The sequence below is a fragment of the Tauraco erythrolophus genome, chromosome 13, assembly GCF_009769465.1.
Source record: "Tauraco erythrolophus isolate bTauEry1 chromosome 13, bTauEry1.pri, whole genome shotgun sequence".
NCBI classification, from domain to species: domain Eukaryota; kingdom Metazoa; phylum Chordata; class Aves; order Musophagiformes; family Musophagidae; genus Tauraco; species Tauraco erythrolophus.
Genome location: NC_141477.1, coordinates 15,561,064 through 15,578,522, shown reverse-complemented (window position 1 = coordinate 15,578,522; position 17,459 = coordinate 15,561,064). Strand labels below are relative to the sequence as shown.

At 38.5% G+C, this 17,459-nt stretch overlaps 1 protein-coding gene across 3 annotated transcripts in view; it reads right to left on the bottom strand.

Moving 5' to 3' along the window:
• The window catches only part of MTM1 (myotubularin 1), a 48,943-nt gene that overhangs the window by 4,239 nt on the left and 27,245 nt on the right, over positions 1-17,459 (bottom strand). For 2 of the 3 annotated variants that reach the window (XM_086619534.1, XM_086619535.1), the window contains exons 8-15: positions 16,900-16,983; positions 15,480-15,629; positions 13,421-13,609; positions 9,554-9,739; positions 6,090-6,296; positions 2,648-2,740; positions 1,690-1,803; positions 1,179-1,355 (exon numbers count right to left, since the gene is read on the bottom strand). In XM_086619534.1, coding sequence (XP_086475660.1) covers positions 1,179-1,355; positions 1,690-1,803; positions 2,648-2,740; positions 6,090-6,296; positions 9,554-9,739; positions 13,421-13,609; positions 15,480-15,629; positions 16,900-16,983 — 1,200 coding nt within the window. The remainder of the gene's footprint in view (positions 1-1,178; positions 1,356-1,689; positions 1,804-2,647; positions 2,741-6,089; positions 6,297-9,553; positions 9,740-13,420; positions 13,610-15,479; positions 15,630-16,899; positions 16,984-17,459) is intronic. The other variant, XM_086619536.1, reaches the window with a different exon arrangement.

Sequence of the window (17,459 nt, the reverse complement as noted above, 5' to 3'; positions counted from 1 at the left end):
CATTTCTAATACGAAATTCCTGCCAAAAACCTTTCCTGAATAATGGCAAAGCGCATTTTTAAGTAGATTTACAGCTAATTTGCATGCCCTATAATCCTTCACTTTCTAAAATAAATCTTTGGATTCACTTTTTGCAAAATGCCCTCATCTTTCATAGTAAACAACAAAAGCTTTAAAAAGAACTTCAAATTAAAACGGGCAACATACTTGTAAGAAAATATAGCAAACTGTCTGGCTTTCTTGCAGCCTCTAAAGTGTTATAAATAATACAGGAGACACGCTGTGGAAAAGGAATTGCATTGCTTGAAAACTCCTGATTCATTCCAGGGGCTGGATTGTGAAGACTGCCTCTGTCAAAGGAATCGCTCCTCTGTCTTCTCCTACTCAAAACTCCACAACTTGTTAAGAAGGACAAATGAGTCTCTGTATAGTAGCTTTACGTGCCACATTGCTGAGATTTCTAGCAAGACTGTAACAAACTGAGTGTCCATATATTAAACATTAAAAGCACAGAAGTGAACTATGTGTAATGTGATAAAAGCTTTTCTGGGTCTCCAATCTGATTCACTTGTATAATTTTCAATAACAGGTTTCATCCAACAGATAGACAGTGTAAACAATGTTGGGTCATCAAATTATATACAAAAAATATCTTACCATAAGCCATCAATACAGAAAGCGGTTTTGAAAGAGAAAGGACCGCGCAGGTCATCTTAATTTGTAAAAGACTTCACACACACTCTCAGAAAAAGGAGAAAGACTAAGCAAATGCAACTAAGCGTGTTTGTGATGCTAATGCTTTAACTCCTCAGGGATCACTAAACCCTACTTCTAAGCTTTGTCATTCACCCTTTAGTAGCACAAATGCCCTTAAAAAACGCTCCCCCAAGCCCTGTCCCCAAGCAGAGGGGCTAGAAGGAGCTTGAGATTGACTCGATACTAAGCAGTGAAATAAGTTCAGTGTTCTGACAAGAGCTAAGTTAAAAAGAGGAAAAAAAAAAAGAAAAGAGAGAACTGAAATAACTGATTAATCATTTTCACCTTTTTTCTCTTATCTTTACAAACATAATACTGTAAAGCTGAACAGATTACAGGTACTATTCCACAAGACAGTTACGCCACAAACTCCTGTTTCCAAAGCCTAAAAGCATTTTGTACATTATAGAGAATTGACTTACTTGTTGCCGAATTCTTGGGTTCCACCTGATGTAGTAATTGACCCAGAGCTCTAAGTGACGCATACTGGCTACTGGATAGAGTGCTCGATTTAGCTCTTTAGTATAAAAAGGATTGGTGTATTTCGATTTTTCACTGTTTATCAAAGACCATAACGATAATGTTTTCTCAGCCACTTTCTAAAATGAAATTGAAACAAGAACAGTAAATATTTGCACAAAATCAGGAAATCCATCACAGAAGCTGTGCTTACATTCTAAAATTAACACACTTCTGATACAGTAACATCAGAAATATTCCAAAACCAGTGCTTGACAAGTATTTTAGTGACTGCACAGTTTTTAAGCTACTAAAACAAGGAATTTACCATGCAACTATTCTACAACAGGAATAAAGTCAATTCAAAGCCACTGTCATACAAGGAATATAACCAAATACAACACAACCAAAACTTTTTGGAATCATCCACAGTCGACACAGCAATACAATTGAACGATCAGTGGTTTGACTAACCTCTTTTTCTCGAAGAGACTCGCTGTTATACAAGAAAGTACCAAACCGGCAGCTGTACAAGTGATCCAGGATTGTAATCAAGAACTGCTCGTTGAATTCAAAGGCCGTTGGAAACTAACAACAGAAAAGACGATTCGTTCTTTACATCATAAAAGCAGGGAGAGATGCACATGCCCTGGTTAAGAGGCTAAAGGTGGCATTTAGAAACCTGAATACATCTACAAATAATTTTTAAGGTAACACTTTTATATACATTCCATAGCAGAGTAAGCGTTCAGATGACAAGAGGTGTTTAACTTTCTCACACTAGTTACTGAAATCTTCTCAAACTGTTCTGACTGCCTTTAATTTCTAAAAAGAAGAATAAAATAGAGTGGTTATGGTTACATTTTTACTAGGATTTTTATCTATCTTACAGGGTAACATATCCATAGTGCAGCACCATACAGGAAAATAAGGGTTTAGCCCCTAATCCTTGGCCCTAAACACTAAGTTTGCTGCTTTGCTTCATTACTTATTGAAAAGACAACATTTAAAATCACAGCACTCAACAGCTCCCGAACTTCCTTTTCAAGCTTTGACAAAACAACATTTGTCCCTGTAGTTCAAGGGACAGCTTCACTAGCACAGTGAAACAAGGCACCCTACTAAAACAGTGGGATGAAATTCCTGTAAAAGCATTCTGCTGGGTCGCACCTCTCAGTATGTTTCTGAGAAGCCCATATCCAAGACACCAGCCTTGCATGCACAGTCAATGCCACGTTAAGCAACGTAACTACAGCTTGTATACAACTTTTAGAAATAGAGTAGAGAGATGGCATGGTTTAAAAGCAAATACACTCTTTTTGACTGCAGAGGGGTATGCTGTCCTCTTCAAATACTTTTCTAAAAAATTAAGATTTAGTTTTTTAATTCAGTAATTTCTTAATGTTACCTTCTGAAGAATGATATAACGTACCTGTTTAGACATCTGCCACACGCAGTCAATAAACTGGAGAAAGATGGGCGATCTGTCTGCATCAGCATGATTTTTATCACCATGGCCTATTCTCTGAAATGAAGCAATACAGCCTCCTGTTAACCAAAACAGTCTATTTTATGGCCAATAGACATTGCTTCTTATTTTGCAGTAGAATATTAATGCTTCTGTAATAGAACAACCTGTTCTTATGATTTCAAAATTAGTTATTGCACCAAGGAGGAGAGATTCAGATATACAGAAATGCTGCAAAAGTGTTCCAAAGATGTCTGAGAAAAATTCCGAAGTGATAACTAGTCCTGTTACAAAACCTGCTTGTTATTGGACAAGCAGAACTGTTAAAGCAACCATTACTTTGCAAATAATCAACATGTATCTTGAACTATATTTATGTAATAAGTTTGTCAAAAGCCAAGTTATATACTTTGTCTTCTTTTGTCATTTAAGCCACTGGAGAACCTAGATCATCAAAATATCCACACAGATTCTCCTCTTCCTCCTCCACACTTAAACCTGAAGATTCATCCTGAGGTAGAGAGTGAACATAAGCAAGTTCAAAGAAACATTCACGTTCTTGACAGAAAATTAAAGCACTTTTTAAAAAATTTGAGTGAGTCACTTATTCTGAGGAATCCAAAGTAACAATCAAAGGAATTCTCCCCACAGACAATAAATAGGTTTCATAAAAGCTGTTTCCTTTCTTTTCATATTCGATAGTTGAGAACAGATAAGAGATTCAGGGAAAAGAGATTCTATTAACTTCCTAATTCTGCTTGAATAGACTTGCCTGGAGGAGACAAAAGAAGAGCATGTGTGTTGAACTAAGATGTTGTGCCTCTGCCTGTAAGATAGCAGGCTTCATGTCTTAAGGACATGGAAAATGATAAAATCAGTACACTACTCTGTATAACGATCTGCAAGATAGTTTAAACTAATAGAATTGCATGGCAGGACATAGAAGAAGATGAGGGATTGTTGCTGAACTCAGTCAACAGTAGCAAATGACTAGAAAAGCACTACAGGGAAGACAAACAAATTGGGCTCCTTGCTCTCCAGTTTTCATGGTTTAAAATACATGGAACCAGTTAACAGTTATACATGTGTTCAGTAAGGAGTGAAAGTCCTTCCATTTTTGCTCTGGTTAGCAGTTTTAGGATGTCTGTGTATCTTCCATCAATAATTATGTCTATGTCTCATATTTCCTATATTAGAATGACATTGCACATAGTGCACTATCCAGATGATAAAATAACTTGCTAATACGTATACTATACGTAGTATAGTAGTAATTTATATCAGCTTGCTAATACTATACATAGAAGAGTTGGGGTAGGAAAGTACTTTTCAACAGGGAAACTTATTTTGTGCTTCGTTAGATAGAAAACAGAGAACTACTCACTAGCCTACTGCTTAGTTATTTGTCGTTAAAGCATCCCAACTGCAACCCTGGGAACATGAAAACATGAAGCTTGCTCTACCCCAGACAATGTAAGAAACACCCTACTCTTCTCCAACTCCCCACTTGACGGAATGCATAACAAGGATAGTTTCAGAGATTGGGTTCAGGAAACGCTAACTGCACTGATGTGCCTAGTCCTCACTATTAAAATTTGCCGTTTTATCAAATAATTACCAAACTAAAACAGAGTGATCAAAACATTTTCTGCTTGCATTATCAGTTTTCATTCTACAGAACACTCCAGAAAAGGACCATCTTCACTATAAGCTAAACAACCCATCAAATCAAAATATATAGTACTCAGAAAACAGCAGATGGCTAGAGGACAGTGGCTTCAACCATTTCCAGAGATTATTACCTGAGTGAGCAAGCTGGGAAAATGAAACAGTAGTTTAAGCAAGAGCAAGCTATTTAAATCACCCTTACTGCTGCTACATTGCCAGAGATGAATCAGTGGACTGAGCTAGTCATCTGGAAGGGGTGTAAAAGCCCTACCTCACTAATAAGAGAAAAACATTATCTGTTGAGAGAGAACAAGCTCCTTTGATTACTCAAACTAAAATGAATGTTTTAATAAAAAGAATCATAGATTATTCACATGTATTGGTGAAGGACGCACAGATCTCTAAGGTTTGTGCTAAATCATAGCATATGTGCTAGGCTACAAGTCTGCAGGGACACAATCTAATTTTATCTGCATCGTGACTATAACATTTTTTTTAAAAATACAAAATAAAATACAATGAGAATAAAAAGGCAAGCCAGTGTTTTCTCGTGGCTGTACCAAGACAGAATACTTCAAAGGTTTATGTAACACATCTCTACTAGAAGTCTACAGGTAAGTACACAAAAAACTGGACTACTATCATTCACAAGAATCAAAATGTAAATCTGAGCCTCAAAGCACCCGTAGAATGTCAGATCAAAGACTGCTGCAGCCTACAAGCACACTCAAACGGTGAAGTGATTCATGCTGAGTAGCTACACAAGGATCTCCAGATGACTGAGACACACTTGCAAATCTAAAATGGGCATAAAACACACAGAGGTACATTTTTCCAGATTGCCTACGTTACTAATTTTAGCAATATTAATAGATAGTAATATCTTTATAATATTCCACTAGGGACAAATTGTCTGTGCAAACAACTACTGAAGGTGTGGACGCTTCTTACTGTGAATATCAAGGTTCAGCATCCACAAGTAACACTTGTAAAGCTCCCAACTTATGTTCTGTATTTACATATACCAGCACACTCCCCCTGGCAACCTACTCTGCTTCTCCAGGTTCCTCGTATAGATTTCCTGGTTAGATGGTTAGCTGCCAAATTGAAAAGGAGTTCCACTATGACTCTGAAAAGTTTCCTAACACAAACACCCTTGACTTTGCGTTATAACTAAGGACTTGCTATAAACAATTTCTACTTAACCTTCTAAGCATCTAGAAGACGACTGAACAGACTTAGACCATGCATTACCAGTGACACCCTAGAGAGCTATTATGACAAGTTTAGAACATTTGGGAAGGAGTGTTCAAATATCACTTAAAAGACATTGGCCAGATTCATTCATCTGCCTCTCATGACATTCAAAATAGTTCAAAGTGAGGGTGAGGGAGAAGCCTTATATCCCAACCTTATTTGATCTCCTTCTGAAAAAGTTTGGGAGGACATAATTTTTCTGCCTTCTCATTTTCTTTGCTCAATAACCACAGTAACCCTAGCAGTTCTGTGCTTTTAAAAGAGTATAAAGGACAAAATATGAGTTCTCAGAGAAAGAATAGGGAAAAAATATTAATGGAAAAAGTCCAAAATCAAAAGCTCTGCTCATATTTAGCTGAAAATGTTTTAAATAAGAATTCCAAAATAAAATAAAGAATTATCAAACCTTGACACAATGAGTAGTTTAACACTGAAAGCTTTTAATGTTGCATGGTCCCTGAAATTATCTTCTAATTCTTACCGATGCAAATTTATGTCCAAAGCTTATCCACTCTTTTTGCACCAGAACTTCAAAGCCTTCGATTGTTCTGTAGTAGCTGTCGAGCATCAACATGGCCAGCGACGTCAGCTGTGCCGTCCGGTCCCAGCCGTCACTGCAGTGAACCACCACGGAGCTCCTGCCCGAGGACACCTTGTCTGCCACCTGAATAGCTCCAGTCAAGACAAGCTGGCAAAGAGGAACAGACACCAAAGACACAGGAGAGCAGTGTTATTCTAACGAAAATAAATTGATTTATTTGTATCTACACAGAATCTAAATTGATGCTGTTTCCATTACAAGACCAAAAGAGCATGGTGCAGTTAATTGGAAAAGAATTTTCTAGTAGATCAAGTAAATTTCTTGAATAAAAATAGAGAAACAGATTGGTTCCCTAATCCCTTAGTAAGATCTAATTCATCTCACAGCAAATTCTTAAAAAATGGGACAGAAAACAGTAACCTTGATAAACCAAAGAACATAAGCTTCTTTTTTAAAGAAAGGGAGGATTTACCATAGGAAATACTCTCTAAAAATTCTGTACATTATTTGGCTCTTTTCTTTGAATCAAATTACTGAAATATCTCAGTTGCTGGAAAAAGAAACTTGTGCTATGCTTATTTTCCAAATATTAACTTAAAATGATCTTTTTTTTACGTTGGATTCATTACATAATACTCTAAACTTTGAGATCCTAAGGGCAGCTAAGAGGGGGAAGCTCAGCAAGCTTGAAACCCTCGATTTCAGAAGAGCTGACTTTTGCCGCTTCAGGAACCTCCTTGGTAGTGTGCCATGGGATAAAGCCCTGGAAGGACTGGGAGCCCAAGATTGCTGGTTGACTTTCAAGGATCATCTCCTCCAAGTTCAAAGGCATTGCATCCCTAAAAGGAAGAAATCGGGCAAAAACACCAGGAGACCTATATGGATAAACAAAGAACTCCTGGCTAAAATCAAATATAAAAGGGCATTACACAAAGCATGGAAGCAGGGACTGGTAACCTGGGATGAGTACAAGGAAGTTGCTCGTGTACTCAGAGACCAGGTTAGAAAAGCTAAGGCCCTGACAGAGTCAAATCTGGCCAGCGATATTAGAATTAACAGAAAAGGATTTTATAGGTATGTGACAGAAAAAAGAAAAACGAGAGAGAATGTGGGGCCCCTCCGGAAAGATACGGGTGACCTGGTTGCTGAGGACATGGAGAAGGCTGAAATTTTCAACAACTTTTTTGCCTCAGTCTTCACCGGCAACCCCTCGAACCACACCACCCAAATCACAGAGGATGCTGGCTGGGTCTGGGAGAGTGAAGAACCACCCAGGGTAGGAGTAGATCAGGTCCGGGAACACCTAGAGAACCTGAAGGGGCACAAGTCCATGGGACCTGATGAGATACATTCTCGGGTCCTGAAGGAACTGGCGGCTGAAGTTGCTAGGCCACTAGCCATCATATTTGAGAGGTCCTGGCAGTCTGGTGAGGTTCCTACAGATTGGAAAAGGGCAAATGTAACCCCCATCTTTAAAAAAGGGACCAAGGACAACCAGGGAAACTACAGACCAGTCAGCCTTACCTCTGTGCCAGGTAAAATCATGGAACAGATTCTCCTGGTAGCTGTACTAAGGCACATAAAAAAATAACCAAGTGGTTGGTGACAGCCAACATGGCTTCACTAGGGGCAAGTCATGCCTGACTAATTTAGTGGCCTTCTATGACAAAGCTACAGCACTGGTTGACGTGGGTAAAGCAACGGATGTCATTTTCCTGGACTTGTGCAAGGCGTTTGACACTGTCCCACATGACATCCTTGTCTCTAAAATGGAGAGACACGGATTTGACAGATGGACCACTCAGTGGATAAAGAACTGGTTGGATGGTTGCACTCAAAGAGTTGTGGTCAATGGTGCGATGTCTACATGGAGACCAGTGTCAAGCGGTGTCCCTCAGGGGTCTGTTCTGGGTCCAGTGCTGTTCAAGATCTTTGTCAGCGACATGGATGACGGCATTGAGTACACCCTCAGTAAGTTTGCCGATGACACCAAGTTGAGTGGTGCCGTGGACTCACTTGAGGGAAGAGATGCCATTCAGGGGGACCTTGATAGGCTTGAGAATTGGGCCAGTGCAAACTGCATGAGCTTCAACAAGTCAAAATGCAAGGTCCTTCACCTGGGTTGGGCCAATCCTAGGCATAAATACAAACTGGGCACAGAGTGGGTTGAAAGTAGCCCTGAAGAGAAGGATTTGGGGGTGTTTATAGATGAGAAGCTCAACATGAGCAGGCAGTGTGCTCATGCGGCCCAGAGGGCCAACCGCATCCTGGGAGGTATCAAGAGAAGCGTGGGCAGCAGGTCAAGAGAGGTGATTCTCCCCCTCTACTCTGCTCTTGTGAGACCCCACCTTGAATACTGCATCCAGTTCTGGTGTCCCCACCATAAGAGAGACATAGATTTGTTGGAGCATGTTCAGAGGAGGGCCACAAAGATGATCCAGGGGCTGGACCACCTCTGCTACGCGGACAGGTTGCGGGAGCTGGGATTGTTCCGCCTTGAAAAGAGAAGACTTCGGGGGGACCTAATAGCTGCCTTCCAATACCTGAAGGGAACTTACAGGAAAGCTGGGGAAGGACTTTTTACAAGAGTGTCCACTGATAGGACAAAGGGAAATGGGTTTAAGTTGAAGGAGAACAGATTTAGATTAGATCTTAGGAAGAAATTCTTCAGTACGAGGGTGGTAAGACTTTGGAATAGAATGCCCAGAGGAGTTGTGGATGCCCCCTCCCTGGAGGCGTTCGAGGTGTTGGACAGAGCCTTGAGTAGGCTGGTCTAGTTGAGAGGCGTCCCTGCCCATGACAGGGAGGTTGGATTAGATGATCTCTGAGGTCCCTTCCAGCCTATGCCATTCTATGATTCTATGATTCTGTGAAACAGTTTTGCACAGCCATACTTGAGGCAACAGGCTCAACAGTTCACTAGTAAGAACACTGGTGATTTACCAGTTTAAGTTTTTTATTTGTGCTACAATATGCAAATTACAAAATTTACACAATTTATTTACAAAACAATAATTCACAGAATAAAATCAGACACAAATTGACAACGAAAGTAATTATTAATCCTTCACAATGACAGTTATCTTTAGTCCTGTATTGCTAGAAACCAAAATAAATCAGTTCTCAGACATGTAAAGACAACCAGACTAATAATACATTCCTCTGCTAAAGACTGACATTTAATTTGAGGTAGACAACAAATGTTGAATTTCACCTACTGCTGCTTAGTAACGATCTCTCATGATATACTCTAAGACCAGCTGGCAAAAAACAGCTCTCAGTGATGCTGTTTTTGTAATCCAAGTAAGTCCTGATATGGAACACATCGAACATCTCCAAGTCTACCAAAGCAAGCCTGATACTACAGATTTGAACAAGCATCATTTCAAACAGCAAAAATTTACCTTTATATGTTCTAACCAATGGGTTGACTCCAGACTCGACAACCAGTGTGATTCTTCCACATTAGGATAAACAATGTCCTTCAACTTCTTCAAAGATTCCCGCATGACATGAATATTATGAATGTCCAAGAAGAAAAGTTCTGCATTGGGATATGCATCTTCACCCTCGTATCCTCCCCCAGTTGCCTACGTAAGAGATCTGAAATTAACTTCACAGTCATACTGTTGTAGCAGCTTTTCAACAGTGAGAAGGGACTAAATTTTATTTATACTTTATTTTGTAGTTGTGCAATATATAATTTCAGCTACTCATTTAAAATATCAGTCTCAGATACAAGCTTTGGAGGAGCAAACTCTGGAGAAGAATACCTGGAGGCCTCTCTTTGTCCAAAAGGACAAAGCATAGCACATTGCCAGAAAGACACTAAAGTTGCTCCAGCTAGCCCAGTTCCTTTCAAAACCTCAAGAGAGTAACCTTAAAAGCAAAAATTAATTGTTTTAGATTAATACTAAAAGGTTGTTTGTACTGTTGGGCCTGGAGACTTTCAAATAGGATTGAACCAGCCAGGTAAGGGACAGTGGGCCAGCACCACATCGCTCAGGACTGACCGCTTTGACAATAAAAAGACATTTGTACCTTCCCCATTGCTTTTGAGCTTCATGATGGAAACAGCTTTTCCTTGACTAACTGACATTACGATGACAATATTTTTTCTTCATTTATGTTCATTTTCCTACCAAGGATTAAACAAACTCATGATTCTGAATACAAAAGAAATCAACTTACTTCCTAGACAGATTATAAAGGTTAAATTAAAATGTAAAGTACATCACATAAATCAGCAATTACTCATAACATACTAGATCACCACTTCCAGGGAATAAAATTGCTCGTTTCTTTGTTTCTGTGCAAATTAGAAAGAAATTCAGTCACAAAGATTTGTCTGTTTCTTTACACCACTAATTCAAAAGAGAATAGTAAATCTCAGGTTTACCAGGGCAAATTTGCTAACAAAAAAACCCAAAAATATCTTTCCGGTGTTTAAACTGCATAGTTATTTACTACTAAAATTGAACAGATATTTAAATAGATAAAAATAACAAAATGTTTGGCTAAGTAAAATTAAATTTATGAGTTCAGTTAAAAATAAGCTATGTTTCACTTAAGAATTAAATTCAAGAAAATTCAAGAATCTTAGATTCTGCCTCTAAAAAGTAAATTAGTAATAACATTAAAGTCCACTTTAAAGTAACTTTTCTAACATTAAATTTTATTGCTGAAGATTAAACACATTTAGATTGTTAAGAAATTAAAGAGCCACATAAGTAGAAAATCTGTTCTACTGTTGCTCTCTCAAAACATTTAATTACCACCACAGCAGAGGATGTGCCTGGTCACAAAAGGAAGTGGAAAAACCACACATATTTTAGGACACGATACCATTGATCGGGTTTTCTGAAGATAGCTGCAAAACGACAGCATTTTCCGCACTGCAGACAGCAAAAACATGCCGTGCCATGAATTGTCATAAATAAATTTTGACTTTATAAGCCACTGCAGTCACCAACCACACATCAGAAAACAACCTGAAGTATGGTACAGCCTTTACTCATTAGTACCACCAACACTTCTGTACAGCAGCACAGTATCTCTCTATCCTATGCTCTCTATCTCCTTCCTCAGATGCTGGGGTATTCTCAGAGCTGCCAGGCTCTGCACTAAAAGTAGTGATGATTGTATTTTTCTCTTTCCTTCAAGTACTACGAAGTCCTGGGGAGGAATGACTGTAATTTTAGCATCAAGGCTGCTGCAGCTCCCACTGACTGTGTGGTCTTGACCTATGCACAAAGAACACAGGAATGCATGAGCAGCATAGCCCAAGATTTTGCTTATACTAATGTTCACAGCTGTTCAAGAAAGTTTTCAGTGCTGATCAACACTGGCTTGCACTCTGTATGTCATTGCCCCTCAGACTCAGAAATGCACCCTACTGCTTTTACTGCTATGATTGAATATTTTACATTTAGACATAGCAGGAGTTAATTAAAACACATGGGTGAAATAAACAGATCATTTTAGGAAGTTGAAAACTGTGCTTCATACTTCAGTATGTGTGTATCAAATTTGGCCATAATACATCTTTGAAACAAATGGGGCAAATATTTGAGTTTGTCCAAGAAATGGGAAAAAATTTAAGTTAACATAAGAATTGACATTCCTTCCACCAGGCAAACAGAAGGATTATACGTTTTGTTCACCCATAAAAATTCAGAGGATAATGCAATTTGTAGAGTAAAATGCAAGCAATTGAGACAGTCCCTCAAAATATTAACCACCAAATTAAAATCCAGCCGAAAAGCCTCTAGGATAGGGTCTCTGAAAGAATGTATGTTATACACAAAAAAAAAGCACCTTATTTCTTGCTTAACAAATTATATTGTCTATGACGGAGAAGAGGGCTGTAAAGGTACAGATGCGTGCATTTAAGTTACACAGAGCAAAACACTAACATTATTGTCCCTCTCAAATTCTGAAGCAGCTTAACATTTGTTACATACAAACCTCCTAGAGGCAGACAAGTTTTACCATTTCATATTCCTTTCAGCAAAAGCATTGCAGGATTCATTCCACTACATTAGTGTTTGTTTTGTGCCAAAAACTATTCAGAAGCTAGTTTCCTAGCTCTCCTTCTCTCCCAGATAAGCACACTCATCATTTCACTAAGATCTTAAACCCTCTTGAGCTCATATATCTCATGCTCTTTGCTGTGCAGACACACAACTTCACTAGTAAGTACTGAAGAGCACGTCCACTTCATTTGTGCTTGAAGTTCAGCCAGTAAGGGACTGCCCTAGATATGGAGGGAGTGAAGTTGGTACTTTCTCATATGAAGAAAGCATTAAAGTTGTGTCCTTCACCTCCTCTTCTAACTCTGCTTTTCATATAAAGACAGAGCACATCCATGTCTGTTGCTTTCTACGCCAAACACAACACTGACACACTGTGCCTGGCGTTATCTGAATATGCCTGAACAATGTGGTCCTCACCAGAGCTGAGGAGAGGCAGAGGGGGACACCTTTTCTTCTTGACAGGTTGGACTAGATGGTCTTTGGAGGTCCCTTCCAACCTGGGCTGTTCTATGATTCTGATCCCATTCAGGCTTTGATGGCAGACTAGCAAAGAAATGGTGACTTTGTCAGATGGAAACACTACTTCTGTTACTGCAGTTACCAACTATGGGCACCTAGGGAAGGACAGGTATCTAGGTACTCAAACTCATACCCATACTGCTGTTTAGAGTGCAAACCTCCAAATTAACTTATTCATCACTTTCTCTTTATTTACTGGATGCCTGGACAGGTCTGAAGTGGTTCACGCAATGGTTAGGAAAGAAACAAACCAAGGATGCCTATCGGGGGGCTTGGTTTTATGTACACAGTCATCCCAGGATAGGATTTTCCCAGAGGACACGGAGCAGAGCTGTGGCTTGCACAGAGGTGCCATGTCATTCCAACAGAGGCCACGCTCTACAGCTCAGCCTACATCTGCCTTACAGTGCAGAGTGTAGTCATACCTGATTTCAGTCGCATGCTAAGATCTGTGCTTGACTGGTAATGGGAGTAAAGCGTGTTGGAAATCCACATATGGCCCTGAAACCCTGCTTATGAACTCATTTAGGCACTTGTGTCCTTTCCTGGCCATGAGCCTCAGCATTTGATCATGTAAATATATACTTGATTATGTAAATTTATCTACATTAAGATTACTACTGTTCCTATCTTATCTACATTAAGATTACTACAGAAAACTTCAAAGTAAGCCTCCTTCCCCTCCTTCCCAAATAAGAGTATTAAGCATCTGTTTACCTTGTTTGCGACTGCATTGACGTTGGGCCTGGCATCATAGATGGTCAGTTTTGAGATTTGCCCATTAGCCTCCCTGATGATATCGAGATATCGTTCATCATCTTTATTCCGCTTGCCACTCATTCCAACAAGGGGTTGACTGCAGCGCATAATAACAGCTTGAGTCTCTGGATGAATCCATGACAGAACCTAGTCACATGTCAAAAACACATTAGAAGAAATAGATTTTTATTTTAAAAATAATAACTAAATTTTAAAGTCACATTCTTTAAAGTAGATAATATGAAAATTAACACTTTTTATTTTATTTCTTCAAAAGATAATCCCTAGACTTCTCAACTGCTTCCAGTTTAGTCTCATAAAATTTAATAATAATAATCAGCCTTAAAAGAGTTCATTTTTTTACATATTTTTAGCTCTTATTGAAATTACATTTATCTATATAATCCAGTGTATTTTAATATTGTCCTACAAGTTTTCGGTTGCACACATAATTGTGAAAAGCAAACTGGAAACAAACATAACAATGCCCACAATTCAGAAGAATGAACTCATTGTAGGAACAGTAACTAAGACGCTCCAATTCTACAAGAACAACTTCTCCCTTTTTTTGGGTAAGGAAGGAAAGTTGAACCTTCCTGCAATATCCTGAATATTTCCCTTTCTCTTTCAAGTAAGTTTTGTTCCTCAGCCCTCTTTACAAAGAGGAGCCACTGGAGCAGTGGGCATGCTGCCTTTGTTGTTCTTCTGAGCTGAAGGGGACTTATCACAAACAAGAGATAGTGAGCTGCCCACGGAACAGGTTGGACTGCAAGAGATTAAAGACAAGCACCCCAAGAAGCAGGCAAAAACTCCAGCTTCATTGTTGAAGAATATTAGGAAACAGTATTCTCTCCCAGTCTGAAGTTGTGGGTTACAGCATGAAAGAACATCGGAGTTAAAAAAAAAAAAAGACAAAAAATCTTCAGGGAGTATTCACTCCTACAATTCAACCCTTAGCTGTATATTTAGAAATGAGCCCTGCCAGTCTGTGTGCAGGTGAGTACGACTGGCTATTCCCTGACATAAACAAAATTACTATTACCAAGGAAATGACTCTCACTGTATAGGCAACAAAAGCCCTGTCATTAATTTTGAGATAACACAGAAGATACAGCTAGTTTATAAGAACTATATGAATGCACTATACATTTAACATATATATTTTATACACATTATATATTATACATATACATATGTGTGCATATTTAATAAATTTATAATTATAGGCCTAGCCTGTCAGTAAATATAATATTTAATAAATATTTATGATGTTGAATTTCACATCTGTTTGAAATTAACTGAGATTCAAGGCGGCTTTCTGACACTGGCTAAGAATCTAGCACCTCTTCAGAGTTTGCCAAATTGAAATATTAGTTAAAACAGATTGTACTGTGATAGAAATTAGTATTTTTCTACAGTGCTGTAAAGAGCTGATACATAAAAATTCTCTTATCTTAGAGAATTTTAGATACAGAAATATATCCAAAAAGCCAAATGGGTTTATCTTAAATTCCACAGCCCAATTTAAAGGGCTAAAAAGCCCTAGAATTCACTACAGAGACTATGCATGAGGCCTTGTTTTAGGACTGACCATTGGAACTATGTTTAAATGCCATGCGGTTTGCTTACAGGAAGGTAACATTTGCTATCGCTTTTTCTGTGCATCCAATAATAGTCAACAAACTAGTACAGATGGCAGTCTAAGGCTCATACTTCATTAAGAATAGGCAATCTGCAATGCTGGCAGTTGTTACGAGAAAAGCCAAGTTAAAACCAAAGTTGGAATGGGTGATTGTTGTGGGGGAAAAACGGAAATGTGGTTTGGCCAAGACACTAGTTTCAAGCAGTAAAAACCACCAGCCAATGAAAACTATTTTGCTGCAGCCATTTCCAAAAAAAACTTCCTCTGTGTCATGTTTAGCTAAAAAGTTGTTTGCATGCATACTTCAAACTAGTTACACTACAAGGTAACATTCATCACATACTCTGGTTCCTCTTCAAATCGTATAATACTCACCGGAATTCTATTTCGGGACCTAAAGGCAGCAACTTTCTTGAGGTCGTCGTCTGTTGCGTTGTACGGCACTACTAAGAGCGATGGGTACGTGTCACACAGGCCATAGTGTTCGTTAATAAAAGTTACTCGCCACCGCTCATTAGGCAGCCCCTAAAACGTAACACAAAGTTTTTCCATGTATTTTTGGCTGTACGAATAATAATTCTGCTCTTGAATTTTACATGACATTACGGCCACATGGTGGCAACAACCCACCGATCTAACCTAGCTACAGGACTGTTTCGAAACAATAGAAGAAAAAAGACTACAAGACCACACAAACCAGCTCATCGCTGATGGATTCACAGCCTTAAACCACTGCACAGCTCTCATATGCTCTTACACACGCAATTCCATTCTTACAACAAGTTTCAAAGCAATGATTAAAACTAATACATGTATTTCTTTAACTGCGGGACTGAGGAAGGAAAATTGCCTTCCCTCCTCCCTCAAAGCTCTGCCTTCCCATTTTGCCTGAAAAAAAAAAAAATCTCTTTTGCTGAAAAGAGATTATGGTTGTGAGAAGACAGCGGGGAGGAAGTCTCATCTCAACCTTTCTTCCCTGTAGCCTGATACTACCTTCAGGTTAAAAATAAGACTCAGGGTAGCTTTCTTACTGAGAAACAACAACTTTTAGTTGCAGTCTGCTCTGTAAGGCATTTCACAAACAGCAGCCAGGAAACTGAGACTGATAAACTCTCCACACGTGTACACACACAGTGGGGTTTGTGTGGGTGTTGGTATTTTACCTCTTCTGGGTCTTGGGCCTCTAAACCTTGAATCAAAAACCGACGGAGGGAAACAAAAAATTCAAGGAAGTCCTTATTGTTTACTTTTTTTTTAAATGTCACATTTAAAGAAAAAATAAATTATCTAAAAGGTATTTTAAATTTAAATATGTAATCCTCTTTCATTGAGATTTTTCCAAAACCACCTGAAGAACAAAGCAGAATACTGACAGACTTCTGTATAGCTTTTGTAAAGCAGCACTGTTTCTAAAATAAGCTGCTTTTTTTTTTTTTTCTCCTTCACTTCAGGAAGAAGTAGACCAAATCAAAGACCAAATCAAATACATATTTAGGACGCTGTAGTTACATATTTGGCACATTCGCCCCACCTCCTGCTCTCTTAACAGTGACACATTGTAAGAAGTGTCAATAACTTCCCTCAAAGAGGAAAGACTGTCTTCCTGTGACATTCTATTTTTTTTTAAGGTTCCAATGTTTTATTTCTTTACTTTTTTTTCAAGTTGTATTTCCATCTTCTCCCATTCTCAGCTACCCCCACATAGAAGCTGACAAGAGAAACGCACAAACAATATTCCCTCTACATAAGCTGACAGATATGAAAGCACAGGGCAATTGCAACCTTAGTAACTCACTTGTCTCCTGTATTCGGACATTGGGTTGTACACCATCCATCCATTTTCAGAAAACTTTTCTTCATTTGCAAATGCAAAAAAAAGCTGTAGGATGTACAAGAAGCTTATTACACCAAACTCACTGAAAGTGGTGAATATGAGGACTCATCATCAGTTATACCCTAATGCCCGCCACAAAACAGGACTGATTTTTCCATGCCAACCCCCTTCTCTCCATTTAAATTTGATATTTATAAGACTGTAAAGCAAAGAGCAAGAAGTCATAAACAATACATATCTGCTAATGAAACAATAAAAATGTGACAATAGTTAAGAAGTGACAAAATAATTAAAATTCAAAGCTTCAACTGCTGAATTTTTCTCCTGTTAGAAGGTTGAAATGTTTTTAAATAGTTTATATTGGTTTAGTTCCTGTATTTCATATCCTCACCAAATAAATTACTACTGTCTTCTCACGCAAATTTCACCAATAGGTACAGCTGCAATTACCACATAAAATATTAGATGCTAAATTGAAAGCGTAAAAAGCTTTTAATTGATATTCATTGCCATTAGGAAGC